The sequence below is a fragment of the Aureobasidium namibiae genome, assembly GCF_000721765.1.
Source record: "Aureobasidium namibiae CBS 147.97 unplaced genomic scaffold scaffold_2, whole genome shotgun sequence".
Lineage (NCBI taxonomy): Eukaryota > Fungi > Ascomycota > Dothideomycetes > Dothideales > Saccotheciaceae > Aureobasidium > Aureobasidium namibiae.
Genome location: NW_013581207.1, coordinates 654,072 through 681,396, shown reverse-complemented (window position 1 = coordinate 681,396; position 27,325 = coordinate 654,072). Strand labels below are relative to the sequence as shown.

The 27,325-nt window shown below is 51.7% G+C and overlaps 10 protein-coding genes across 10 annotated transcripts; 2 read left to right on the top strand and 8 right to left on the bottom strand.

Moving 5' to 3' along the window:
* Positions 1–42: 42 nt before the first annotated feature.
* M436DRAFT_37353 (gamma-glutamyltranspeptidase) lies at positions 43–1,976 on the bottom strand (the record flags this gene model as incomplete). The annotated part of the gene is made up of 3 exons (XM_013575164.1): positions 43–1,338; positions 1,393–1,761; positions 1,812–1,976. The coding sequence occupies 3 exons, from the start codon at positions 1,974–1,976 to the stop codon at positions 43–45; spliced, it is 1,830 nt and encodes a 609-aa protein (XP_013430618.1).
* A 412-nt stretch (positions 1,977–2,388) lies between these two features.
* M436DRAFT_78363 (release factor) lies at positions 2,389–3,720 on the bottom strand (the record flags this gene model as incomplete). The annotated part of the gene is made up of 2 exons (XM_013575874.1): positions 2,389–3,578; positions 3,633–3,720. 2 exons carry the CDS (start codon positions 3,718–3,720, stop codon positions 2,389–2,391), a joined length of 1,278 nt encoding a protein of 425 aa, XP_013431328.1.
* Positions 3,721–3,867: 147 nt separating this feature from the next.
* M436DRAFT_37273 (uncharacterized protein) lies at positions 3,868–4,732 on the bottom strand (the record flags this gene model as incomplete). The annotated part of the gene is made up of 3 exons (XM_013575146.1): positions 3,868–4,173; positions 4,224–4,623; positions 4,683–4,732. 3 exons carry the CDS (start codon positions 4,730–4,732, stop codon positions 3,868–3,870), a joined length of 756 nt encoding a protein of 251 aa, XP_013430600.1.
* A 909-nt stretch (positions 4,733–5,641) lies between these two features.
* M436DRAFT_38934 (chitin synthase, class) lies at positions 5,642–8,423 on the top strand (the record flags this gene model as incomplete). The annotated part of the gene is made up of 3 exons (XM_013575450.1): positions 5,642–6,143; positions 6,200–6,561; positions 6,615–8,423. 3 exons carry the CDS (start codon positions 5,642–5,644, stop codon positions 8,421–8,423), a joined length of 2,673 nt encoding a protein of 890 aa, XP_013430904.1.
* A 646-nt stretch (positions 8,424–9,069) lies between these two features.
* Positions 9,070–10,095, bottom strand: M436DRAFT_69576 (exosome complex exonuclease RRP4; the record flags this gene model as incomplete). Its single annotated transcript, XM_013575710.1, has 1 exon — positions 9,070–10,095. The coding sequence occupies one exon, from the start codon at positions 10,093–10,095 to the stop codon at positions 9,070–9,072; it is 1,026 nt and encodes a 341-aa protein (XP_013431164.1).
* Positions 10,096–11,002: 907 nt separating this feature from the next.
* Positions 11,003–12,326, bottom strand: M436DRAFT_38834 (acid protease; the record flags this gene model as incomplete). The annotated part of the gene is made up of 2 exons (XM_013575430.1): positions 11,003–12,158; positions 12,208–12,326. Coding segments are annotated over 2 exons (1,275 nt in total), but the record flags the coding sequence as incomplete, so codon positions are not given.
* A 7,415-nt stretch (positions 12,327–19,741) lies between these two features.
* On the bottom strand, positions 19,742–20,520 carry M436DRAFT_37528 (meiotically up-regulated gene 182 protein; the record flags this gene model as incomplete). The annotated part of the gene is made up of 2 exons (XM_013575200.1): positions 19,742–20,158; positions 20,239–20,520. The coding sequence occupies 2 exons, from the start codon at positions 20,518–20,520 to the stop codon at positions 19,742–19,744; spliced, it is 699 nt and encodes a 232-aa protein (XP_013430654.1).
* A 627-nt stretch (positions 20,521–21,147) lies between these two features.
* On the bottom strand, positions 21,148–22,323 carry M436DRAFT_14357 (kinase-like protein; the record flags this gene model as incomplete). The annotated part of the gene is made up of 1 exon (XM_013575107.1): positions 21,148–22,323. A coding segment is annotated over one exon (1,176 nt), but the record flags the coding sequence as incomplete, so codon positions are not given.
* Positions 22,324–23,301: 978 nt separating this feature from the next.
* Positions 23,302–25,137, bottom strand: M436DRAFT_69572 (uncharacterized protein; the record flags this gene model as incomplete). Its single annotated transcript, XM_013575709.1, has 1 exon — positions 23,302–25,137. One exon carries the CDS (start codon positions 25,135–25,137, stop codon positions 23,302–23,304), a length of 1,836 nt encoding a protein of 611 aa, XP_013431163.1.
* Positions 25,138–25,408: 271 nt separating this feature from the next.
* M436DRAFT_78355 (uncharacterized protein) lies at positions 25,409–27,152 on the top strand (the record flags this gene model as incomplete). The annotated part of the gene is made up of 2 exons (XM_013575873.1): positions 25,409–26,385; positions 26,435–27,152. 2 exons carry the CDS (start codon positions 25,409–25,411, stop codon positions 27,150–27,152), a joined length of 1,695 nt encoding a protein of 564 aa, XP_013431327.1.
* Positions 27,153–27,325: the final 173 nt, after the last annotated feature.

Sequence of the window (27,325 nt, the reverse complement as noted above, 5' to 3'; positions counted from 1 at the left end):
AGGTCATGACATATCTCATAGTATGGTAACATTATCAACAATTTACATCCAGGGAACGGCGTGTCCATCAGCTCTAGGATCACTGCCTGCACTCCAGATACCGCGGTCCTCGACGGGGTCAACGTGCCATCTGATGACTTGTCCTCTGCCGAACAGACCTCTGCCATGTCCCTTGATAATCTCGACATTGTGACCCATGGCACGAAGCTTATCAGCAGTCTCTTCCGAGATACCATCTTCGAGGTAAACGGTCTTGTCAAAGACATCACCACTGTCGGGCATACCAGCACCAATGCAGACACGAGGTGCGTCAAGAGCGGCCTGTGGTGTCATCTTGAAGACGAGCATGTTCAATAGTACTTGAACGTGTCCTTGAGGCTGCATGAAACCACCCATCACACCATAGACAGAATGCAAGCTCTGATCTGATTTGTTAGTAATCAGAGCAGGGATAATGGTATGGTAAGGACGCTTGTTGGGAGCGTAGACGTTGGGGTGGTTGGCTGGTTGTAGCTGGAAGTTGCAGGCACGGTTTTGTAGGGTGAATCCACAGCCCTTGGGGATGATAGCAGTACCGAAACCAGCATAGTTTGAGTTGATGAATGAGATACCGTTGCCCTCGCTGTCAGTTGCAGCAAAGTAGACAGTGTCAGAGTGGTTGTGTGCAGGAGAACCATGATCAGGGATGTCACCAGCCTTCTTAGGATCGAAAAGCTTAGCTCGCTCAGCAAGATATTGTTCGGAGATGAGCTCTTGGGAAGGAACCTTGACCACGTTGGGGTCTGCCACCCACCAGTTGGCGTCGGCAAACGCGATACGGAGAGTCTCGACAACAGCGTGGATGTGCTCGGCAGAATTGTGATCTTTGTCGGTGAAGGTGGAGACTTTGCCGTTCTTCTCCAGCTCTTGCAGCATACCCAAGGCCATCAAAGCGACAATGCCCTGTCCGTTGGGAGGGTGCTCCCAGACATCAACACCTTCCGAGCTCTTATCGTGCATCGTCTCTCCATGCGACTTTGCAATGCCTTGTCCACGGTAGTTCAGCTTGATAGGATCGACCTCTTCGCTGCCTTTGTCCATGTGGTTCTTCAAGTCCTCCAAAGAGATGAAGCCTCCCAAATCTTGAACGACCTTGACCAACTCTTCTGCGATTCTTCCAGTGTAGTAGCCAGCCTTTCCGTGTTTGGCAACCTCGCGGAAGGTCTGAGCCAGAGTAGGATTACGCATGATCTCACCAGGCTTTGGAGCTCGACAGCCATCCTTTCCATTCGGGTCCTTCTTGAGCATTTCGGCGAAGTTGGGCGAGGCATTTCGGATCGACTGCTCGGCTTTCGACCACTACATAACGTATTAGCAGAGTGTCGCAATTGACCATAGACATTCAAGACTCACATAGTAGCCCATGATCTCAGAAACCGGGAAGCCATCCTCTCCCAGCTCGATAGCAGGAGTCAAGATTTGTTCCATGCTCAACTTTCCACTGCCAAACTTCTCGACCACGTCGACCCAACCAGCTGCTGCTCCGGGTACAGTGACACCATGTGCACTGCTCATGGGGATCGTGCCATTCTCGCCCTCTTTCAAACCAAGAGACTGTCGTACTTTCTCACATGTTGCGTTCCCAGGAGCGCGACCAGAGCCATTCAAGGCATGCACCTGCTTGGTCTTTGCATCGTAGAACAGACAGAACATGTCACCACCGATACCCGTGCTACCGGGCTCGGTCATGTTCAGACCTGCCGCAACTGCGACAGCGGCATCCTGCAAAGCCGGTCAGTGTACAACTTTTGTGACTCGCTAGCCCCACTTACTGCGCAGTTTCCACCTTGTTGAAGCACTCGTAGACCGCAGTTTGAGGCCAAGGGCTGTGAACTCGATACAATTCCCTTTGTGCTGTGAACTACACTTCTGCGACTGGGGAAGGAGATGAACTCTGGATCCGCCGCAGGGTAGATAGCTAGAGCATTGAGAGGCATGATTGTGTTTCGAAACTGGGGAAAGCTTGGAGTCTTGTGATTATTCGTGTAGTCTCGATGGAGAAGAGAGTATCAAGAGAAAGATGACAGCAGAGGACACAACTCGTAGAGTGCTCGAGTAGCGTGATATCTAGCAGATAGGATGATACAGAGACGGCAAATAGGCATGGGATATTTGTTTCTGTTCGGCAGACGCAACGTACAAGAGGCGGGGCATGGCGGGTCTGTCATTGCACTTCGTTGGCCGAGCTCATCCCACCTTCCCTATTCGGTCGCGTACCCCAACTCCTACCTCGGCCGGCTATCAGGAATTGGGGTTGTCGCAAGTCGTCGCACGTATAAGCAAACAAGGCCCATCCGACATCGGTGCTGTTGAAAGTAGTGTTATACAATGATCGAGTTATAGTACAATTCAAGAGTCCTTCTTAGCAACCAGCTCTTCCTCGGCAGCCAGGCCCAGCACCTCTTGCTCGCTAAGCCATTCTCTGACACTCTCCATAACACGCTCGAGTTCGATGCCTCCTACAAGCACATCGTCTAGATCGTGCACACTGATGCCGCTACGGTGATCAGTCACTCTCTGCTGACCCCAATTGTATGTCCTGATCTTGTTCTCTCTGCCCATCTTCGCAACACCGACGACGCTTCGGCGCAGAGCAACCATTTCTTCTTCTCTTTGTTCACGCCTTGATTGCGCAATTCTACTCCTGAGCAATCTCCAGGCCTTTTCTCTGTTCTTGTGTTGTGAACGTGCATCCTGAATTGCAACGACGGTTCCGGTAGGCAAATGAGTCAGTCTGACAGCGCTGTCGGTTGTGTTGACGTGTTGGCCTCCTGCTCCTTTCGCGCGCATGACGTCTGTACGAACATCCTTGGGGTCGACAAAGTAGTCGCTATTTGGGTCGTCGAAGCTGTTTTCTCCTAGTTCGTGAGAGGGTTCCGCCGGGAAAGATGGGAGCACAAGGACGGACGCAGCGCTTGTATGTGTGCGTCCTTTGCTCTCCGTCGCTGGGACTCGTTGTACTCTGTGGACACCGGCCTCGCACCTCAAGATGCCGTATGCACCCGGAGACTCGACTTCGAGTACTGCTTCTTGGAGTGGCGCATCTGATCCCGCGCCTGCACCATCTGCGTCTTCGTATTTGAGCAGAGATGTCCGCAGACCGAGGCGGTTGCAGTATGAAGTGTACATCCGTAGCATATCACCGGCGAAGATGGCAGCTTCTCCTCCGCCTGCACCAGGCCTGATTTCAATCAAACATGGCATATCGGCAAATGGATGGCGAGGCACGAGTGCAAGCTTTAGCGCATCAGACGCTTGTGAGAAGTCGGTCTGCGAGGACTCCAGATCCTCCTCTGCCAGTTCAACGAGGTCCTTGTCTGTCTTGGGGTCGGAGAGAAGTGTTCGCAGTTCAGACAATGAACTATTTGCCTTTTCCCACTCTTTCAAAGCATTGTTGACGGACGAGAGTTCTCCCAATCTCTTGGCTGCTTTCGTGTCGAAGTTTTCGGCGAGTTTAGTCGTGGTTTCCTGGTACTCTTTGGCCATTGACCGGGCCCGGGAGAGCAGTGCAGGAGAAATGGCTCCATCAGCCGCCGCCGCTAGGAATGATCAGAATGTGCTTTTGGTGAACAGCTTGTCCAGACGAATCTTACCTGTGGTCTGCAAACGAATACCACGAAGCGACAGAGGTCGCGGCAACTGTCGCAGGCATGACGACAAAGTCCAGATGGTTTGGCGCATGTCGAGCAAAACTTGTCGACCATCTGCCTTCGTCCTCCGGACATTTCACATGCTTCTCCGAATGTCTTGGCAGGTCGCTACCACCACCCTGTTGCGATTTTGTGATTTTTGTAACATTGTCGATATACCCTCCAAATTGGTCAAGAGCTACCTGGTGATCCATGGTAAGGAGTCATGTTCTACACGCTCACATCGGTCCAGCCAATTTCTTACTGTATCTCTGACCGACGGGTCTTGGATATTACGAAGCGGATCGTAGTTTGTACACCACCCCCTTGCTACTCTTTTGGACAACAGAGGCTCACGAACTCCGTGAGGATCTCTCAAGAAAAGGTCTACAGTCTCCTTCTCGAATCGTTGTACTTCTCGTGATTCCAAGAGGGGAAATGGAGGATTGATACCTTGCACGCGGATCATCTCTTTGGGCAGTTCCAGTGCAACCGCGTGGCCATCCTATTCTCGTCAGCTTCCGGCTCCAAGAGATTGCGATGTTCAACACGAACAAGAAACCTATTCTCTTTGAAAGCATGTGTAATGACAGTGATCATATGTGGCCACGCCTCTTCAACTTCATAGTACTTGACGAGAGAGAAGAGCAGGTTCTGGTAACTGTCCGTTGCGGCGTCTTCACACAAAATTCTGCCATCTGCCATGGCTTGTTGCACAAAGTCAGACTCTCCGAAGCACTGCATGAGGACATTCAGATAGCTAGCAGCCTCGCTCGAGGGCGCATCCCGTTCGGTCTTTGCGCCCGAGAAGACGAGAACGGTGCCTTCTCGACGGAGGGCATTCACTCCGGCCTGGATATGCAGCAGAAAAGTCTCATGTTCACCTGGCTTCCCAGTAGAAGGATTGGACCGCTGGAAAGGCTTTAGCAGCCAACTCGGTTCTTCATACGGATTGCTGAGAAGGCAAAGGGTGTAAACAACTGAGATGGCAAACGCAGACAAGTGAAGCCTTACGAGGTATCAACGCAAATTGCATGGCAGCAAACTATGACCAATTCACCCATGACGACGCTCGAGTGCTGTTACAGAGGGCAACGGAGAAGTCTGAACTGGGGCGCAGCTAGCTGAATATGCACAGCGTAGAGTGAAGACGGTCAAAGCGCAGAGCGGACGCGAATCACTCGGAGGACTTTGAAAAGCTACTTGTTCGTATGGGTGAAGATCAGGTGGCGGCAATGGTGCTGACGCTGTTGAGAGACACAGTGGTCTGCAAGAGATGGCGAGTCGCTGCAGGAGGCGGATTGGCAGTCGGCGGTCAGGCAGGCCGAGTGGTCCAAAGGTTGTCTCATGTTCAGTTGCCAAGTGACAGGAGGTCACTGCTTGAGCGGTGGGCGCGTCAAAACAGCAACGAGCTATATTTGGATCACGACTCGGTGGAGGTTGCTGGTGGAATAGAGAGATTGAGATGGAGGTTCAAGGAAGATGATAGTCACAGCAAGGGGGAATAGATGATACAAATAGCAGAGGCCTTGAATGAGGGAAATCAAGAGTTTGGAGAGTAGCTGTGGGCGGGTGTTTCGAAGCGCAGCAGTCGTTTCAGGATGGTGGCTTGCATCTCCGCAAATCCAGAGGTGCGTACGAGGCTCAGGGACCACGAGCAATACAAGTTTCTTGTTTCTTTGTCCGAGTGTCATTCGCCCTTGACAGGGAGAGTTTTCTTGTCGTTTCAACATCTTCTTTTCCTTCTTTTCTGTCTTCGATCACATCACCCGCTCGTCGCAGACTTGACACTTGGCGTTGTTTCATTGCATTCCTCTTTTGATACCGTACCAAGCTTGACACTCGAGTAAGGGGTAACCATCCAAGAGATTGCCGAGCATGGCCTACCACGGAGTTCCAGGCGGCTACGACCACGATGCCATAAACAACGACGTGCGCAGACTTCTCTCACAACGTCAAAGATGGACAAGAAGATGACTGACAGGCGGCACCCGCAGTACCACAACCAGCACGAGTCTGACGAGGAGGTCGAGCGTTCGCTGCTCCATACCAACCCCACAGGCGCCTACCAGGGCCCCTTTGACGACTCGCACTCGCACACGCCCGCTGCACAGGATCACGGCTACAGCTTGACAGAATCCTATGCAGATCACAACCCCCACCACGCCCCGCCATTCGACACATACGACGAGTACCGAGGAAACAATCTCCAGGATCCAGGTTACAACCCTTCTGGCTCTCCAGTGTCCCGCGCACAAACAACGTCGACCGAGGCATGGGAGGCAAGAGCGCAAATCGGTGGTCCTGCTGCTGGCGGCGGTGGCCTCAAGCGCAATGCCACACGTAAGGTCAAGCTGGTCCAGGGCAATGTCCTGAGTGCCGATTATCCCGTACCCAGTGCCATTCAGAACGCCGTTCAGGCCAAGTACAGAAACGATCTCGAAAGTGGCAGCGAGGAGTTCACCCATATGCGCTGTAAGTTCTGTTTGATCAAAAGGACGAAGCTCGTTCAGCGCTGACCCCCTGAACAGACACTGCAGCAACTTGCGATCCCAACGACTTTACTCTCAAGAACGGCTACAATCTTCGTCCAGCCATGTACAACCGCCACACCGAGCTTCTGATTGCAGTGACATACTACAACGAAGACAAGGTCCTCACTGCTCGCACCCTGCACGGTGTCATGCAAAACATCCGAGAAATCGTCAATCTTAAGAAGTCCGAATTCTGGAACAAGGGTGGCCCAGCGTGGCAGAAGATTGTCGTCTGCTTGGTCTTCGACGGTATCGATCCTTGCGACAAGGGCACTCTGGATGTGCTGGCCACGATTGGTATCTACCAGGACGGAATCATGAAGAAGGATATTGACGGCAAGGAGACTGTTGCTCACATCGTGAGTTGATTTGCCTGAGAATCGTCAAGAGACTTTTCACTGACCATTTGCAGTTCGAATACACAACTCAGCTCTCGGTCACGGCCAACCAGCAACTCATCCGCCCGCTCGACGACGGCCCGACAACTCTGCCTCCTGTGCAGATGATGTTCTGTCTCAAGCAAAAGAACAGCAAGAAGATCAACTCGCATAGATGGCTGTTCACTGCCTTTGGCCGTATCTTGAATCCCGAAGTCTGTATCCTGCTCGATGCTGGAACAAAGCCTGGTCACAAGTCCCTGCTTGCTCTATGGGAGGCCTTCTACAACGATAAGGACCTCGGTGGTGCTTGCGGTGAGATCCACGCCATGTTGGGTCCTCGCTGGAAGTTCCTTGCCAATCCTCTAGTCGCCGCTCAAAACTTCGAGTACAAGATCTCCAATATTCTTGATAAACCTCTTGAGAGTTCGTTCGGATACGTCAGTGTCCTGCCCGGTGCTTTCTCCGCCTACCGCTTCCGCGCCATCATGGGCCGCCCTCTGGAGCAATACTTCCATGGTGACCACACTCTGTCCAAACAGCTCGGCAAGAAGGGTATCGAGGGTATGAACATTTTCAAGAAGAACATGTTCTTGGCCGAAGATCGTATTCTGTGTTTCGAGCTGGTCGCAAAGGCTGGTTCCAAGTGGCATCTTACCTACGTCAAGGCCTCCAAGGGTGAGACCGATGTGCCTGATAGCGCGCCTGAGTTCATCGGTCAGCGTCGTCGTTGGCTGAACGGTTCCTTCGCCGCCTCCATCTATTCTCTGGTCCACTTCAGTCGCATGTACAAGAGTGGCCACAACATCGTCCGCATGTTCTTCTTGCACATCCAGCTCATCTACAACATCTGTCAACAAATTCTCACTTGGTTCGCACTCGCTTCTTTCTGGCTGACTACAACCGTCATCATGGATCTTGTCGGAACTCCTAGCTCGTCCAATAACCAGAAGGCCTTCCCCTTCGGCAATGACGCTACTCCCATCATCAACACCATCGTCAAGTACATCTATCTCGCCTTCGTCCTCCTGCAATTCATCCTCGCCCTCGGAAACAGACCCAAAGGTTCAAAATTCACCTACATCGTCTCATTCTGCTGGTTCGGTCTCGTCCAACTTTACATTACCGTCGACGCACTATATCTGGTCGTTCACGCCTTTACGGGCGGTCCAGGCTTTGATACAGACAGTGCCAGCGATTTTGTAAAGTCCTTCTTCTCCTCGACGGGTCCTGGAATCATTGTCATCGCCTTGGCCGCAACCTTTGGTCTCTACTTTGTCGCTTCCTTCATGTACCTCGACCCCTGGCACATGTTCACATCATTCCCCCAGTATCTTCTGATCATGAGCTCGTACATCAACATTCTCAACGTCTACGCCTTTAGTAACTGGCACGATGTGTCCTGGGGAACCAAGGGTGCCGACAAGGCCGACGCACTACCATCAGCCAAGACAGAAAAGGCACAAGACGGCAAAGCGACGGTGATAGAAGAAGTGGATCTGGCACAAGCAGACATCGACTCACAATTCGAGACCACCGTCAAGCGCGCCCTGACACCTTACGTCGCACCCAAGGAAAAGGACACCAAAACGCTCGAGGACTCGTACAAGAGTTTCCGCACTCGTCTGGTTGTCTTCTGGATCTTCAGTAACGCGTTGCTCGCTGTTGCCATCACCAGCGACAACGTGGATAAGTTTGGTTTCACGAGCGGCGCTAGCAAGCGTACTGCGAGATTCTTCCAGGCTCTGCTGTGGGCGAATGCTGTGGTTGCGCTTGTTCGCTTCTGTGGTTGTTGTTGGTTCTTAGCCAAGTCTGGATTGCTGTGCTGTTTTGCACGCAGATAGGAGTGTTTACTCATCTTAACGACATTTGCATTTGCACAAAAAGAAAGATTGTATCTGGAGAGCTCTATGACACTGTTTGCTAGTGGAGGTTTGGGTTTTGCATCGTCTTGTTTTTTCCTTTCAGTTTGTTCTACAGCTGCATCTTTGCATCACGATTGGCTTATATACCACTGGTTGGTTTTCGGAAGCCACAGAAGTTACTTGCATATTCACGCTCTTGCCTGCCCTCGTCATTATGATCCCGTAATATATTGAGATGTAACATTGTGACATTTGTTACACCGTTTACAAAATATTGACGGGACACAACGAGTGCTGAGCGAGACAACACGTAAGAAGGTACAGAATCAAGGAACGAAAGTGCGGATGGTATACCACGAAGGGGTCAACCTTCTATAAGAACCATGGAGTAATATTGACCATAGGTCATATGCTATGTATCTCGTCGTGATCTGCGCGAATGCTCCAATGACTCGTTCCCACGGCGCTGCCTTCTGGACGCCTTGCAGAGGATAGCCATGTATGATAAGGCAGCTCCCACAAATCTGCAAATTTGGTGAAACCTGCCGTGTCAGAGTCGTGGCGTGGACGGACATGTGCCGGTTTGGCAGTTGAAGTATTTAGTTTGAGCAAATCAAACTCGTCTTCAACCCGATCGTAGGGCCATGTCGACAATGAGTTTTCCTCTTTCTCCTCCCAAGAAGCCAGCACTGTCCTCTCCCTCGTCTTGCTCAAGGTCGAGACTGGCATCGTATGCTCTGCGAACCATCTCTTCGTCAACCTTGACTCCGTTCTCGGCTAGCGCTCTGATACATCCAGCAACTCTGGCAATCTCTTGTCTCGTGTCGGAGCTGATGTCGTCATTCTGGCTCGAGTACATTGTCGTGCTGACCTGCTCTTCGATCCTGGTAATGCTGACATCCTTGCTCTTGTCGGCTTCGATATGCTTGGAGATCCAGATATAGCCGTTGACACCCAAAATGACATCGACCTCTCCTCCTCTGCTGGACGTCTGCAGTGTGAAGATCTGTCTCTTGGCTCTGACCACACCAGCACCACCTCCTACACCAGACACAGCCATAAAGTATCCGTTGCGCAACTTTCCGTATTTTAAACTGCGCGTGTGTAGCGACGCACTGCCATCTTGGAACAAACTCTGCACCTCTGCAACCAACAACTCTCCTTCTTCAAAGAAGGTGCGGATGTTCAACTCATCAACACTGGTCCTCTTTCTCAAGATTCCACCAGGCAAATTGATACTGCTGAGTGGTAGTGCAGCAGTCAATGCGCCAGCAACGTCGACCTTCCACCGTCTACTCTGCACCTCCACAATGCGACCGATGACCAAATCTCCGATTTCTGGTGTGTAGCGTGCGCGCAAGGGCACTACGGAAAGCAATTTATTGGTCTTTTGGAGGGTGCCGGCGAGAGTGCTGCGGATGATGGGGGCGAGGTCTGCGGAGGAGGAGGAGTCGTTTGTGTAGGTGCCGTGGCCGCGCATCCATTGCGGGTCCGAGGTGATGACTTCGCCGGGCGTGATGATGGTTTTGGAGGGGCGGGCGGCGTGGTCGGTGGTCGAGGTGTCGAGGTCTATTTCGTCGTCCGAGTCGACGTCGCGGGACCTTGTGGCAGCCGGTGCTGCGGGTGCAGGCGAGAAGATTTGGATTGGCATTGTGGTTTTGTGTGGGTTTTGATGTGGTGAAAGGTGGAATCTGGACTTGCGAATAATTTCTGGAAGCTCGAAAGTGATGCAATTGATGCAGCAGTGCCAAGCTTGTGCACGAGTTATGTAAATACTTTATGATGCGATGGATTATGTATCATATCATATCTACCCACAACTCCAGCGACAACACTTCAAGCCAATCTATTACACCCTTTGTTTACTCAAAGCTAAATCTGCTGTTCGGTCGTGAATCTGGCTCTCCATCATCCCGTCGCTCATTCAATAGCACAACCTCTTCGGGCTGGACGCCTCGCCGGTCCGCCGGGCCTGCCGTTGTTGGTGTTGCAGGATTACTTCTATCAACACCATTGTACACCTCTTCTCGTCTTCGCATCATCTCCTTCTCTGTAATCGTCCTGCCATCTGCTTGTGCTAGTTCTGGCATATCGCCAGGCATCTCGTAGATTTCCAGTCCTCCGGCTTCGCTTGCTGCTCCTGGTGATGCCAGACCTCCTGAGACCGAATCTCTTTGTGTAGATGACCATGTGCTGCCTCCATATCCTATCGTTGTAGGACTTGCTAGGCTCGACTCTGGGCGTAGCGGCGGTTTGGGGTCGTCGTGGACGGTTGATCCTTCTAATTCTGCTTTGGGGAAGACGGTGGTCCCCTTTTCTCCAATGCCGATTGTTGTGCGAGAAATCGAATCTCTGGAAGGCGATGATTCGTCTCCTGTCTCACTTCCTGCCGAGTGCGACTTCTTCTTTCTGTCACGGCGGACAAGCCATGTGGCCAGACCAATCAAGGCTGCCACTCCAATCACGCTTCCTGCTACAATGCCACCAATCGCACCACCACTCAAGCCTGCTGATTTTTTGCCGTCTTTCGATGTCGTTGAGGTGTTGACTCCAGAAGAAGCTCCAGAGTATCCACTGTTCTCAGACGATGGTGCAGGCGTGATCGTGATGATCTCAGTAGCATTACCAGTATTCTGTGGCCACACACACTGCGAGACGTTGAACTTTGCGCGTTCATAGTCCACGGTGATATATGCCTCTTGCATAAAGGTGCGGCCAAGCGTGTACTGGCTACTGTTTGCCGCTCGTCGCAGCGGGAAGTAGCTCGATCGATCAGCCAATCCTTGGTAGGGCGATTGCGCCGTCATATCGAATGCAGCGTATGGCAGTGAAATTGTCGTCTTCTGAAGGCCTGCAGCTGTGGTTCCGATGGTGAAGTTGACAGCTGCATTGCGAGCCAATAGCGATGCGTGAAGTGACGAGTTGACGAGATAAAGGTTGTATGTAGAATCCCAGGTAAGACCAAACTCTCGTTCAAATGCCTGACATGCATCAAGGGGAAGCCAGATCTGGCTGATGGTGGAGTCGATTGATGCGTATATCGGTGCTGGTAACAGCGAGACGCTAGACGATGAGTTGAGTGCTTGAGTGTTGATAGACTGTATCGCGACGACAGTGTCTTCTGCGTAATTAGAGGCAAAGTCGAACTCGACATCATTGACCTCAAAGCGGTTCTGATCATATCCGCCTAAAGTCAGAGATCCAGCTACACCTGAGAAGCGGTAAGGAGCACCTGCAGTGTAGCCAAAAGAAATACTAGGAATTGCGCCTTGTCCCTTCAGCTTCGTCATAAGACTGAGTCCAGAGGAAGTATCCGACCAGTTGGTGGGTTTGGGATTCAATCCCAGGCTTCCAAGCCAGAAGTCCGATACAGCGAAGGCACCTACTATCGAGCCTCCGACAGTCGTTTGATTCGAGTCACTTAGGACGACTTGGTCGTATCCATAGTATGCATTGCCACTCAAACCAAAGTCGTCGATGGTTTGCTCGATTCCAAACTCAAAGATTCCTACATAGCTCCAGTCGGATGATTGACTCAAATTGAAGACTTGTCCGCGGGATGTGACACAGTCATTATAGTTGGAGTATCTTGCACATCCTTCAGGAGCCACGACTAAGGTTTGGAAAGACTGCCATGATGGAAGTACGCGAACCTCTTGCGCTGGAATTCCTACACGTAGGTCAAACGAGGACCAAGTGCCATCAAGACCATCCCTGAAAACCATCAGTAAGTTTTCGCATGCTCCTTGTTGAAATTGCATACCAAGTTTCACTTGGATTGATGACCAGTGGTTGCACTTTACACGAGACTCTCGCAACAGTTGTTGCCAGAAGAAGCACCACTCCAGTAGGGATAAGAGGACTAGAGAGAGGGAACACCATGGTGTTAGGTTTCCTAGTTGACAGAGAAGCCAAGGTGGATGTCCAAGACTACATGAGAACCAGCTGCGCGCGCGTCAAGCGTCTCTACAGGCTCTCGGCTCGCAGATTCTTCTTCTCTCACTTCGATGGATTTGACAGCGATTTGTGCAGGGAAGAAGAATCAGAACAGCAGCCTCGTCGCCATCAGCAAAAGATTGTGGAATCATGAATCCGTCGGTTAGACCGAAGAGCTAGGCAATCCAAGTGCGCCAATCGCATGGCGTTCGGGCGGGTTGCGTCTAAAACGCGACCACGCATGCAACATCACCCATGTCGCTTGTTCTTTTGCTGGGCGCTCCTCGTAAAGGATTCTGGCCTAATACCGCATGTGGCTTACACCTCGCTGATCACAAACGAAAGTGGATTTGTACACTCCTACAAAAAGCATACAGTAAGGGACGGCATGATTCCAGGGTGCTGCTGTTTCCAGACTCTTGTTCAACAATCATCCAAGTCGAGTTCACGGCACCTTTGGAGTCTGCAAGGGGAGGTTCGGATATCGCGGTGGGTTCCTTGCTTGGCAGCATGTGCATATGATCGGCTAGTTAGGTAAGTTTTATGCATCGTCTTCTACCAAACACAGCTCCATCGCGCGAGACCCCGCGGAGCAGACCTGTTTCCTTCTTTGTCAGAACCAACCCGATGAAACGCAAGGAACGAGGATACAAGCAGCAGCAGTATCGTGCCATGCCGCTGGCCTAGACTGAACGACACTTCTCGGACTTTGACTATTTGACATGTGTTGCATGTTGAGAGGTACTTGTAGTTACATCAGATACCATATCCCTGCTGAGTGCTGAGCGCTGAGTCTGCTCCGAGTGGAGAACCCGATTTGAAGGACGATTGTCGTGAGATCCCCGCACGTTGTTGTCTCTTCATGCACGACTATTTTGAGCGAGGCTGATGTTGTGTCACCGTCGTTAGCGATGGTTGCACTCAGATCTCGCTGGTCGACTAAGAGACATGTCGAATATGGCATGGCATATCTTTACAATTGATCCATTCCTCAGCGAGCTACAAACCCGTATCGCGCACTGACAAGGGAACGTCGTGGCTGCGTGCCGGCTCTCAGCCCCCCGAGAGGTGTTCCGGAGACGAGAGGTAAGCTTTGAGGGCCTGGAGGCTGGGGCTGGCAGGCGCAGGATCCTGCACGCACGGCCGGGATTTGCAGCCAGTCAGCAGGTATCTACCGCCTGTCTGAGATAGATGTTGAGTCAAACTAATAGACGCGGTAGGCCTCGCAAATGTACAGGGTGCTCTACCTCCGTACTCGTCATGCCATTCCGCTGAAGCCTTGCCTGCAGATTTGCGTGGACCCACTACCCGATCAACTCACACTTCCCTGTCTTTACATTAAGGATAGCGGATCAGCCTTGGCATAAGCGATGTTCTTTCGTCTTTTCCTTCAACGGGCCATCGAGTAGCAAAATACCGTGACATTGACCTTGCGAAATCGTCTCTGGTCGTTTACTTCTCCTTTTCACCATTCAGCGTGTTTTTCCAGCAGTCTCTCGTTAACACAGCCTGTCCGTCATGAGATTCTGTTCTCGTTAAGAATCACACTTCGAACTGGTGCAACGCCAACATGTCGTTTTACACTCTCGCTTTTATCGCTTTGCTCGCCAGAGGTGGCATTTGCGCAGATCTACAAAGACCTAATGGTGCGCAAAAGACGAAATCATGTTATATTATACTATATTTCTGTACTGACTCGAAGCAGGGTGGAACCTTACTTCCTCATCGACACCTTCCACAATTACATCTCATGTTTCAAGCACATCCACAAGCCTAGGCTCTCCGTCCATCTTGCTCACAACATTGACTGTTTCACACAACGAAACTGTCATAGGATCGACGCCAACAGCATATGACCGACCATCTCCGTCGTCAACACATGACAGCCAACTTTCTTCTGAGACTCTGGATTCACCTCAACCATTTACAGCACAAAGCAACTCAATATTGTCGTCGCCGCATGGTGCTGATAGTACAGGTGTCTTGCCAGAGAATGTCCAACCACTAGAGTCACCGACAACGTCTGCCATCATTCCGTCAATCGTGATACCGTCAGGCCTAGCCAACCCATCAAAAGGACTGTGGGCGCCATCATCAGGGAATGTTCAATCAGAATCGGCTTTTCCAACTGCTCAGACGGCCGTCGAAGTCGAGTCGCAAGCTTCACAGACTCCCCAGCCCGCAAATGCAGAAGCCGCTTCGCCTGCGTCAGAGTCCGAGGAAACACTATCAAGTACCTGGCAAGTTGGTATCTCACCGATCGCTCTGACAACAAGCTCCACCCTGTCAGACCAATCTATAGTGCAATCGACGAGTAAGGCTGGCTATGGCGGCATAGGTTCTCTGATATGGTCAGGACTCTCTGGATCTCTACCGACTGACAACGCTGGTCAGGTGTCAGGGCAATTAAGCTCGATCGTCCTCGAAACATCGACTGTGGTCATCATACCAAGCGATGGCTTCGGCACTGGTACGAGCGTCGGCTCTGGCACTGGACCTGTCTACCCAAGCGCCACAACATACTCGCCTACGATTCAAACTCATAGCAGCCAAGAGATCTCAACTGGTAGCAGTCCTAGTGCGTTCTTTACGCCAAAGTATTCATTCAGCTGGAAATTCAACACTAGTACCACTCGTCAGTCTGTCGGAACTGGTGTGAAGCTGCCTACTGCCAATATCCCTTATCACCCGCCCCCCAAACCTTCCCATCATGGAGGCGACAACGTGAGTAATGCAACTTGTGGAGGTACGACTGTCAACATCCCGGATGCGACATTAGACTACTGGTATACCACGACGCTTGATTATGCAGCAGCCACGTTCTCGATTCAATTTGACCGTAATGATTCAGCTACTGGATGGACGCTCCTACCTGCTACAACTACATTCAACGTCACCGATGCATTGCAAGACCCGACTACCTACTATGTCCCTTCCACCATCACGAATGATGCCAATACCACTTCCATCTCATATTACACGACGGTGGACATCAGCCCGACGCCCGTCTATGGCTCCACGGTCGTCGTTACCCAGACAGCAACCAGTGCACTCAATACTTCTACTGGCCTAGGCGATATACCCTCTGATGCAGTGATTACCCCACCACCAGCAAGCACTGTGTTGTCCGCCGGGCCAAATCAGCCATCTCTCACTGCCTTGACCAACACCCATTTTGTGTACTTCTCACAGTATGCTCTCGATACTGAGCACACAACTACACATAATAACGGCACACCGGCCTGTGTGACTTCAAGAGAGATTAAACATCTCGGACGCAACTTCGCCATGGCATACTTCGGAGATGACCCTGATGGCCAAGCACTTGTCACTGGTGCTCTATCTGAAGAATTTCTAGATCTTCTCCCTGCCCATCTCAGGCTTGCGGTAGGTGTCTTCACCGCGGAACCTACCCTCATTGTTCCTGTTCAGGTGGACTATGCTGCAGAAGCAGCTCTAGCTGTCTCGCAGACAGCACCAGCAGCAGCATCGGCATCGCAGGCGAAGAGTTATGGATCGTTTCCTTTCGCATACTCTTCAGCTTTCCCAGCTACTTCGTATCAGATTGTTCCACTCCCTACCCTCACCCAACCCGCATTCGCTCCAGTTTTCAGCAGTCAAGCACCACCACGACCACCGGTAATCTTCTTGAAGCCAACTGGCACATCGAGCATTGCCGTTACTCAGACACAGCTTGCGACAAACTTTTACATCGTTTCTCCTACGAGTGCCAGCGTACAGATCCAGAAAACGCAAACTCAGCTTGATCTGGGACCATACGTGGGACCCACGCAAGTTCCTGTAGGTGGGCAGACCGGAGCTAAGGGAGAAAACTCGGGAGGTAGTGGCTCGGGTGGTCAAGGAAACAATGCAGGCAGCGGGATCGGCTCGGAGAACGGGTCGAACGGAGGATCAGGCGGCGTTTCGAACGGAGGCTCTTCAAGTGACAACTCGGGCAGCGGCTCGAACAGTAATGGCAATTCAGGCAATGGTGGTAGTGGTTCGCAAAATGGCGGCACATCTGGAGATTCAGGTTCAGGTTCTGGAAATTCTGGTAGCTCTGGCAACTCAGGCAACTCCGGTGACTCCAATGATATTTCGAAGGGATCAAGTTCAGGAGGTTCAAGTTCTGGAAACAGTGGTTCCGGAGCTTCGTCAGGAGGATCAACGAATGGCGGCTCGCAGAGTGGCAACGCTGGCGGAAGCTCAGGAGGCAGCGGCTCTTCTGGCAATGGTGGTTCTGGATCCAATGGCGGCTCGCAACCTGATACTGGAGGTGGTAAGGTCATCATTCCTGTGCCTGTTGTCATTACCATTGGTTCTACAAAAGCGACCGTGAATCCTGGATCCTCGGTCGTAATCGGAACGCAGACGCTAGTGCCGCAGAAAGCAGCAATCACGATCAATAATACGCCTGTGTCTATTGGGTCGACCGCCGTTGTCGTAGGAGCCAAAACTCACGCCTTCCAGGGCTCGACCTTCCAAGCAGCAGGACCAAGCGCCCCCACGGCCATCACCTTTGGTGGTTCAGTCATCACACAAGTCCCGGTACCTGTGTACAACGTTGGAGGATCGAGCGTTCATGCAGGGGAGGCTGTGACCATCTCAGGTACCATCGTATCTGCTGCCCCTAGTGGCGGGGTGCTATTCATCGGCTCAGATACCGTGTCTATCGGTACACCAAGTTCTCCGATCACGCTGAGCACTGCTGGTAGACAAGTCATTGTCAACCCGACGCCTGCATTCGTGGTCGGCGGTCAAACTCTAGCAGCAGGTGGTCCGGCAGTGACAGTAGACGGCACTCGCTTGTCTCTGGCTCCTTCTGCAACGGCGATTGTAGTCGGCTCTGAAACTTCACAGATTGCAGCACCGGTCAATCCGACTCGAGGCGCACTTCTCACACTCGGCTCAAAAACTCTGACTGCAGATGCTTCGACACATTTCTCGATTGCACCCGGTGTCACTTTGGTACCAGGCGGTTCTGCCACGATTGATGGCACGACTGTCCATCTTGGTCCATCTGGATTCCTAGCATCACTTGCCGTAGTGAATGGTGTGACTCAAACCCTATCACCTCCGCTCATCACCCCTGCGCCTGCCTTCTATCTGGGTGGCAACGCTTATGGAACCAATGGCGGAGCGGCGTTCGTGGTAGATGGCCAGGTTCTCACACCTGGCGGGGCGATCACCGTGTCGGGTACTCCTGTATCTTTCGTCAAGGAAGGTACCGCTGTTGTCGTCGGTGGCTTCACTCAAAAGCTCCCACAAACACATGCTCCTGCAGCCCCCGTGCTGAATTTCGCTGGACAAGCCTATACCGCACAAGCTGATTCAGCTTTCGTCGTAGGAGGGCAAACACTTATACGTGGAGGCGTTATAACGATATCGGGTACAAAAGTCTCGTACGTCAACGAAGGCACAGCTGTGGTTGTCAACGGCGAAACACAAGCTCTCTCTCAAGCAAGCCCGACGTCTGCACCAGTAGTGACCGTCGGAGGCCAACAATATACAGCTCGTATTGGTTCGAACTTTGTGATCAATGGTGCTACTTTGATACCGGGTGGTCAAGTTACCATTGACGGCACGACGATTTCCCTTGCAAATGGAGGGGAAACAGCTTTTGTGAATGGAGTTTCTCAGACATTGTCAAGAGGCACATCAGGATCAGAAGCTGTGTTGAGCATTGGCGGCCGTACATATACTGCCGGAAGTGGGCCTAACTTCGTGATTGGAGGCCAGACTCTAATCCCTGGTCAGGCTATTAGCTTCGATGGCACGTCAGTGTCCCTCGTTTCTGGTGGAAGCGCTGTGGTCGTGAATGGTGTCACTCAAACATTCTCCTCAGAGAGCCCGACGAGAGTAGCAGCCATCTTGACTATCGGAAGTCAGACGTATACTGCCCGTTCCGGAACTTCCTATGTGATTGAAGGTCAAACTCTGATTGCTGGCAGTGCTATAACTGTTGATGGTACTACGATATCGTTACAGAGCGGAGGCACTGCTGCTGTCGTTGACGGTGTCACTCGAACTATTTCGCAAGCGACACCAGAGGCCGTGCTGAACCTCGGCGGCAAGACCTATACCGCTCAATCTGGCTCCTTTGTGGTCGAAGGCCAAACACTGAAGCCAGGAGCTGTGATCACGGTCGAGGGCACAACAGTGTCGCTTGCTGCTGACGAGACAGTTGCCGTCATCAACGGAGCAACGACAACCTTGGCCGAAGTTACAGCACCTGCAGGATTGACTTTCGGTGGCCACGTATATGCAGCCCAGACGGGTACAGCTTATGTGGTCGATGGGAAGACATTGACCCCTGGCGGAGTCCTGACTTTGGCAGGCGGAACCACGGTCTCTCTTGCCTCTTCTGGTTCGTTTGTTGTGATTAATGGTGTCACTTCGAGTATCCCTTTCACAGCAGGAGCGATACAATCCTCAGCTCTGACAGTCGATGGCAAAACATATACCGCATCTTCAGGGTCGTATGTGATCGATGGACAGACCCTCAGCTCTGGCGGAGTCATCACTCTCTCGGACGGCACAACCCTCTCCCTCGGCGCCTCTGTGCTGGTCATTAACGGACAAACTTCTACCTTGCCGACCGCACAACCAATCTCACCCGGAGTTATCACGATCGGCGGCCAAACCTTTACATCTTTGACAGGCAACACCGCTGCACCGAGTTATGTTATCAACGGACAGACTCTCCAACCGTCTGGCTCCAAAGTCACAGCTACCGTGTCAGGAACAACCTACATCATCACTCTCAGTGCCGGTGCTTCGACCGTTGAGATCCAGGTCCTGGGTTCTGGAGGAAGAGTCGTCTCCACAATCTACGAAACCTTGAGGGGTAGCGGTGTTGGAGCAACCACAGTCACCGCAACACAAGAGATTCAAGGCGGTGCTGCGGCATCACCGACCTCGCAACCTAGCTTGACAGCAACTCCGACCAAAGGCAGCAGTGCCAATTTGCAAAATGCGGCTGCACCTAGAGATGGTGCTGTTGGCTTCAGCGTCGCTCTTGCTGCCTTGGTTGCTGTTGCTCTGGCTGTCTTGTAGTAGGAGAGTACGAGAAAGAGGAGGTAATAAATCTTATGGCTTTTACGAATGTGTATGAAACTGGCATGTGTTTCATCTAGCAAAGCGGTTGCTTTTTCTTCCTAGGCGTTTAGAGCAGCGGGCGTGTTATATCATGGCTTCGGAGGATGTAGTAACAAAAGTGGCTGATTTGAGTTCTGAATCTTCTTCCTTCCTCTTCTCATTGAGTAGTATACAGCTTTAGTACACCGATTCCTTCTTTATGCTTGATCCCATGCCGTCCCAGTTCTCGTTGATGTTCGTCTCTGTCGTCACAGCCGTGCAATTCACCTGACCGGCACCTCAACAACCTGATCAATGCCCTCATACGGCGGAACATCCAACTGATACTTCTCCGCCATGTCCTTTGTCAAAAACCTCCCACCCACAAAATGCTTACCTTCAAACCACTTTACCAACGGTTTCGGTGCCGTCAAACTGATCAACGCATCAGGATTGTATTCTTTTCCTGGCCCTTGGTCTGGAGGTCCTGTTTCTATGTTCCAACTACTCGGTGCGTCGACAGCAAGGACTGGAATCTTTGTGGTGGCGAGGGCGGAGATGACGGAAGGGAATGGTTCGCGGACTTCGCCCGAGAAGGAGAAGCCGAAGATTGAGTCGATGATGTAGTCGGTCTGGGAGAGGGAGGAGTGGAAGTCGGAAGTAAATGGCACATTGAGGTCTTGGAGTTGGGTTGTGAGGCGCTGATTCGTCATACTGGTTAGCCTGTTGATCTTTCTCTATCATTTCTTCGTTGTATCTTCTGTGCAGAGAAACAACTTACCTGATACAACTCATTCTTGGGCCGTTTGGGATAGTATACGGTGGGTTTGTAGCCATAGTGCCACAAATGTCTGGCAGCTACCAATCCATCACCGCCATTGTTGCCAGGGCCTACGGCAATCAAGATGCGGTTGCCGCGTGAGGGAGGTTGGAGTTTGAAGAGGGCTTGGGAGACGGAGAGGCCGGCTAGCTCCATGAGTTGGTCGAGGGAGAAGGCGCCGCTGCTCATGAGTTCTTGGTCGAGCGCTGCGGCTGCTTTGGCTCCGAGAGTGCGGAGGGCCATGGTTGCGTTTCTTTGGTATAGAGATGTTGGACTGCTATGAGAGTGGTTTGTGGAATTGTCGAGGTGAGGAAGGTGGCATTCGATGTACGTCATGATCACCCGAGTGGAGCTTTTGTCAGGGTCTCCCTTGGTCGTATCTTGCACCAACATTCCAATGCCATAAATTTCCTGCGATGAGAGACTGCGACGCAAGACTGCACTGCATGTCGTGAAATACTCTGTGAATCAATGTTGAAGATTTGGACCAACACGCTAAATTGATCATCTTTGATGAACGGCAAGCACGACTGAATCTCGTCCTGCGAGGGGGGCACCAAAGCTCAATAGCAACGCTTGTGATGATCAAGAATATCTGACCCGAGTCGCGCCTGTAAAATTTCTAGGATCGCTACCTGCCCGCCCATCAAGTCTCCTCCTATGTACATTTCCTTTCGCCGCCAAACTTTGTCCATTCAAGCCAAACAAACGCCCGACTCCTAGCTAGGTCTCCAATTCGAGCGTCAATCACTTCTTAGGAATATTGCGGCTCGACTCCTTTCTCTCATGCAGCCACTTCTTGACTGGGTTGCTGTCTTTTTGTAGCGGAGCTGGTGGTGTGTGGTCGTGTCTGACATTGGTGGGCGCATTCTCTTCGTACGAGACTCGTTGACAGCACTCCATTCTGCGTACTACGTCTGACGATAGTGCTTCCGCGATGGTTATGCGCTTTTCCGGGTTGGGGTTGAGCATTCTCAGGACCAATCGCTCTAGAGAGTTGCTGTTGAGGAGATGGAAGAGCTTGCCGCAGTCGGGATAATCGTCCGACCCAGGTTCAATCACTCCGTCAGGGCGATCTTTCAACCACTTGTTCCAGCCATTGAGATACTTCTTGTAGTTCGTGTTGTCGGGTGTGGCCTTGACCCATGGGTGCACACCGAAGACCATGCTCAGGAAGTTGATACCGCATGACCACACATCGAGACCTCTTGGATCGTATTCATCCTTCGCGTCCATGACTTCAGGAGAAATGTAAGGTTGGGATCCGAAGATGGCCGGTTGCGAGTACCTAACGCGATCAACCTTGAAAGCCTCGACGTCCATTCCTATACGGAAACTGGGGTGGGGTCCGCTGAAAATCTCGCTCAGTCCAAAGTCGATAATCTTGACGCATCCATCTCTTGTGAGCATGATGTTCTCTGGCTTCAAGTCGCGGTGAGCTATTCCGTGGTTGTGAAGATAGTCGACTCCTCGTAGCAGCTGCTTGAAGAAGCAGTATTTGTCGTTGATGGTCAAATACTTCTTCTCGAGAAGACCAAAGAGCTCTCCATTGTGGCAGTACTCCATGACCTCGCTCCAGATACCATGCGAGAAACAAAGTCTGACGGGCTCGATGATGTTGGGGTGGTGACAAGATTTGGCGATACAATATTCGGACTTGACTTTCTTCACGTAGTCATCCTCGGTCTCCCAAGAGTCACGCCCACGGAATTGCTTGACAGCATAGAGATGGTCTGGGGTCTCTCCTCGGCGTCTCATGAGCTTTACGCATGCATAGCCGCCTTCGCCGATTTGTTTTGGTCGTCTGAGTGGCATTCTGGAGGATGTTTTGAACTCCTTCTCCAGAGGGCAGCACTCTATCGGAAACTCGTTGGGGATGTTTGTCGACAGCCTGCGAGATCTCGTGCCCATGCCCTGGTCTGCGGTTTGTGTGAAGGAGGGGAGAAGGCCAGGAGCATCATCCTGGTAAGTTTGTGCTCTCTTGACTTGAGTGCGTGGCAGCTCGATGCTGCCAGAGCGACGCGAGCTGAAAGACTCATTGCGAGTGTGTCTGGGGTGTGAGCGGTGTTGAAACTCGACCTTGGAGGGGTTCCGACCAGCGAATTCCAGGTCGGTAGCAGACCTAAACTTAATACGTCTGTCGCCTGGGTCTTCTTCCTCTTCGACGGCCAGATGACCTTGCTTTGAAGATGACGTAGAAACAGGATTGGGAGTGGATGTTCCGGTAGTAGCGCCACTGGGAGTGAAAGTAGAGAATACAGCATCGCCGCTCAATTTGGAGGCAGAGCTATCAGGAGCGGTCGCAGCCGAGTCTACTGAGGAGGCGCTATCGTCGCTGCTGTTCCCAAGCTTAGATGCTCCGGCGGTTGTGGAAGACGCTTGAAGATTTGGATCGTCAGGCCCGGAACGGGCTGCATTAGGACCATTCATATCGCTCTCGGAAAGACTCTTCGGGAGAGAAGGAACAGGTGGTTGCGACTCTGGAGTTGCGTTCGCAAAATCTGCAGTCCCCACACCCCCAGCAGAAGAAGCGTCTGGCACCATCAGATTGTGTGGAGGGCCAACGTGCGTCGACCTTGCGGATAAGTGCCGCGGGAGGATGCAGACTCGAGGTTATACGCGTCAGTTATCAAGTCTTCGACAGCGGAGGTAGAGAGGCGCGAAGACCAAGACGGACGAGCAGCCAGCAGGCGCTTATGGCGCGTATTAAGTAGACGGGCTGGAAATCATTTTTCGCATGGGGACATTGGCGGTATCTTTGGGGTTCGGCGAAGGAGCCAGCCTGAGTTTGTCAGTGGCTTACTTGGCACCGATGTTCGCAATCGCGGGGCTTTCGTCCATGTCGGCATCATTGGTTGATTACCTTCCACCTATTCCCGGCTCTCGGTCATAACAAGCATCCAACTCAGTGACATTGGCGAGTAGAAACAAGTTCATTGATTAGACAAGAACAATCACAAAGAAACCCAAACTCCGCGCTGCACGACTGCCGCTCTCAAAATCGACAAAATCGTCATCCCCATGCTATCTCCTCGACCGGGTGGTCTTTGCTTTGCGCTTTGTCGTTTTTGTCGTTGACCCTGCCCTGCCTTGAACGTCTTCCTTGTCCAGCCACCCTTCATCAAGAGCGAGCACCACCAGATCGCTCGCACATCTGAGCCCGCTCTGTGGCATCTCCTCGGGGTCCAATAGCCGATCCACTTTGAGTAGCGCTGCTTCAAGCTCTTCTGCTCTCTGTGCTGCTACATCATCCCGAATGCCTTTACCCGAGCTGGGCCACTCAATCTGTTCGGCAAGCTTGTGCAGGACAAAATGTAACCACACAAGATTCGTCTGTGGGTGGTATCCTTTCCAAGTCCTTCCCGACTCTTCAGCTTCGTCCCATCTCTCCCAGAGATCACCGAGAGGCTCGCCCAAGTACATGGCAGAACGCATGTATCGATAGATCTCGTATTGGTATTCCTCCTCAGCATCACCCTCGAACAATGCCAGATCTCTTTCAAGATCAAGATATGCAACATCCTCCTCGTCTTCTGAAATACCCATCTCTGCTCGTGAGATGGTGTAGTCGATGAGCGTCGTTTCGATGCCTGTAAAGTCGAGCTTCTTGCTTGAGCTTGTCGGAACATAGTCTGCTTCGCGACAATATGCAGCATTGTTGAGACCGGACACACAAATGTTGCCCATATGCAGATCTCTGTGCTCAAATCTGGCAGCCTCTTCTCCCTTGCCCAGCGCTAGCACGACTCCCCAGAAGATATCCCAAGCAAGCCAGACATTGGCTACCTTTGTGTTTTCGAGATCTGTGCCGGCGTCTTGCATTTCAATGACAGCCCACAGCTGATCCTCCGAGTAACTCGCCTTCTTGCTGGGATCAGGGAACACGCTAACCTCCTTGCCCTTGGTCTCTTGAGAATCATTCCATGACGACCAAGCTGCTGCAAAGGCGTCTCCAGGACGGCCCTGCAGTACACAAATCTCGCGGAAGTTTGTGAAACCAGGTGTGCAAGTCATGCGCTGCATCAGTCGTACTTCGGCGGCGACATTTTCAGGGTCGCTCATCATTTCGGTTCGCTTCTTGGCTGCCTTGCTCATCTTCCTCTTTGTCGATGTCGGCGGCTTGAGAGCGATGATCTTAAGCACCGACTCATCCGTCTTGCCTAAGGCGGAGTGCGCTTTGAGAAGCGAGAGACGGTAGACTTCACCAAAAGACGCTTCGGCGATTTTGGTCACTGCAAAATGTGAAGATAGCTGATCAGACCAGGTGGAGAAGGAAGTCAAATCCTGAGACGAAAGCGCTAGTAACGATGCGGCGTGTTTGGTGAACACATTAGAGATGCGAGGTTTGGATATTTCCAAAGCGGCCAGATCGAGTTCGAGTGATTCTATTGGCTTTGGCTCTGTGACTGGCGAGGGCGATGCGATTTCAGCCACTTGAGGCTCTTCCGTAACACTCTCAGTTGACATGTCTGATGCTGCTGGTTGTGACTCCTGGCTGACAGGTTTCTTTGGTCGTTTGTCTGACTGTGTCTTCTTGGGCTTCCCATGTTTTGTTTTTCGCTCTCTCGGGGAGACGGATCCAGTGCTGGTCACGGATTCGCTGCTTGTCGTCCTTTGCCGAGCCAGCTTGACAGGTCTCTCGGTGTTTGCGATTCTCTCGCAGAGCGCCTCTCGCTCAGGAGAGGATTCAACGTCATTGTTCGCGAATTTTGTCTGGACGCTCAGCCGCGAAAGCTCTTCGGCAACCTCGATGACCTCGAATGAAGTCGTCTCTTGTTTTCGTTGTTTAATAGGACTCTGAAAGCTACTGAAGCCGGAATATAAATGCGACGGCTTGCCGTAGACTGCTTTGCGAGGCATTTTGGTGGATTATGGTTTGCTGAAGAACGAATGTAGGTACAAGAATGACACTGGCCGACAGGCTCGGACTTGTTGTGCTTTGCAAACAAACGACGTTGTCAGGGCAAACTCAAATCTAATCGTGCATTTCCTCCACCCAATTCATGACTCGGGCTTCATCTATTCTACACACATAGCGACTTTCGAAACAAGTCAGGATAATCAGAAAATCTACGGGAGCTGGCCTCCCTCATTGCTTGACTCTCGTTCATCTGTGAATATTCCTTCGATCATGGCGAACAAGGAAACTACACCGTCAGCACCGCTGGCCAAAACTCCCGAGTCGGATCCTTTTCTCTATGTCTTGCGGGCAATGTGCATACTGGAACTGGCAGCTATCTATTCACCCTTGTCACAGCTGACCTTGGCCCCTGTGTATGGATCTATACCCTCATCTGTCTACCACCATGAGATCACCTCTGTCATCGTCCTCTTGGCTCTCACTCGAAGCAGCCTCCTTTCGCGCTTCATGCCAACCAAACTCGAATACTACATCCCCATCCTGGCCTCGAGTATTCCTCTCATTCAGTCATACTTGTACAAATACAGTACTCTTCTTGGTGCGGACTTTGGACCCCTCGTCACCGAAGGACTTACCTACTATCCTTTACTAGTCATGAGCACATATTCTGCCGCTCGCCTTCTCCTGGATGCTAAGATCGACCAATATCTGCATGCTGCCATGGGATCCACCATACTCGGTCTCTCTACTTACGGCTTTTTCGTTCTCGTCCGATCTAAATCTAGCTTCCTGATCTCCCAGTTCTTTGCACTCTCTGCCACGTTGACCAGAGTAAGCCTCCAATGCGTTGTGGCCGCCTTATTCACAATCCTGTCGCCATCGAAATTAAGTCTTCTTGCCATACCTGCCATGATCCACACCATGTGGTTCAACCCTCATTTCGTATCGCCGCACACAGACGCATTGGCCAACTCGACCCTGCAAGCAAATCAATGGAACTTGTTGGAACGCGCAGAGTCGAATACTGGTTACATCTCTGTTCTGGAGAATCTGGATGCTGGATACCGAGTTCTTAGGTGTGATCATTCGCTCCTGGGTGGAGAGTGGTTGGTCACGAATGAGAGAAGAAGCCAAGGCATCAGTACTTCTGAGCCCATCTACTCTGTCTTTGAGATATTGGAAGCCGTTCGTCTAGTCGAGACAACAGACAGCACCGTGCCGGACAACAAGAAGAGCGCGCTCGTCGTGTAAGTTGGGTTGCACGTGATTTGCAGCTTAGCAACTGACAACCCGTAGAGGTCTAGGTATCGGCACTGCACCCAAGGCTCTCATTGCACATGGAATCGACACGACAGTGGTAGAGCTTGACCCCAAAATCCACGAGTACGCGACAAAGTACTTTGACTTGCCTACCAACCATACCGCTGTATTGGAAGATGCCGTTGCATGGGTCCAAAGCGCATCGACAAATGCTGTCAAGCAATACGACTATATCATCCACGACGTGTTTACTGGAGGCGCGGAACCCCTTCCGTTGTTCACAGACCACTTCCTGGGCAACTTGCGCTCTCTTTTGACACCCGATGGCGTAGTCGCTGTCAATTATGCCGGCGACCTCGGCGACTCTTCGACAAAGCAGGTGATCAACACCATCAACCTCGCATTCGACCGTCAATGTCGCATGTTCCGTGACTCTGAGCCATCTTCTGAGACTGGAGCAACTGATTTCCTCAACATGGTCATCTTCTGCAAGAACGCAGCTGACGGCAAGCTGGATTTCCGTGCACCCGTCGAGGCAGACTACCTGGGCACTGTGTCGCGCAGACACTATCTCGCGCCCAAGAAGGCGCTCGAATTGAAGTTTCCTACCGAGGAAGAGATGGAAGGGGAAAATGTACGGACACTCACTGTTGATAATCTCAGCGAGTTCGAGAAGAAGCAGATCGAGTCTGCCAAAAGACACTGGAAGATTATGAGGCTGGTTGTACCGGACTTTGTGTGGGAGCTTTGGTAATGCTTTACTATCCTGATGGGTCTACCACCCTTCATCTCATCAATCACAAAAACATTGGCGATTCTGGTTGACTGCACCTCCGTCGTGCGGACAATGAACATTGTTTCCTGCTCGAGGGTCCATAATTGACGCCTGTCCGTCTATCTGAACATCGAACTTGTCGATTGTTCCTT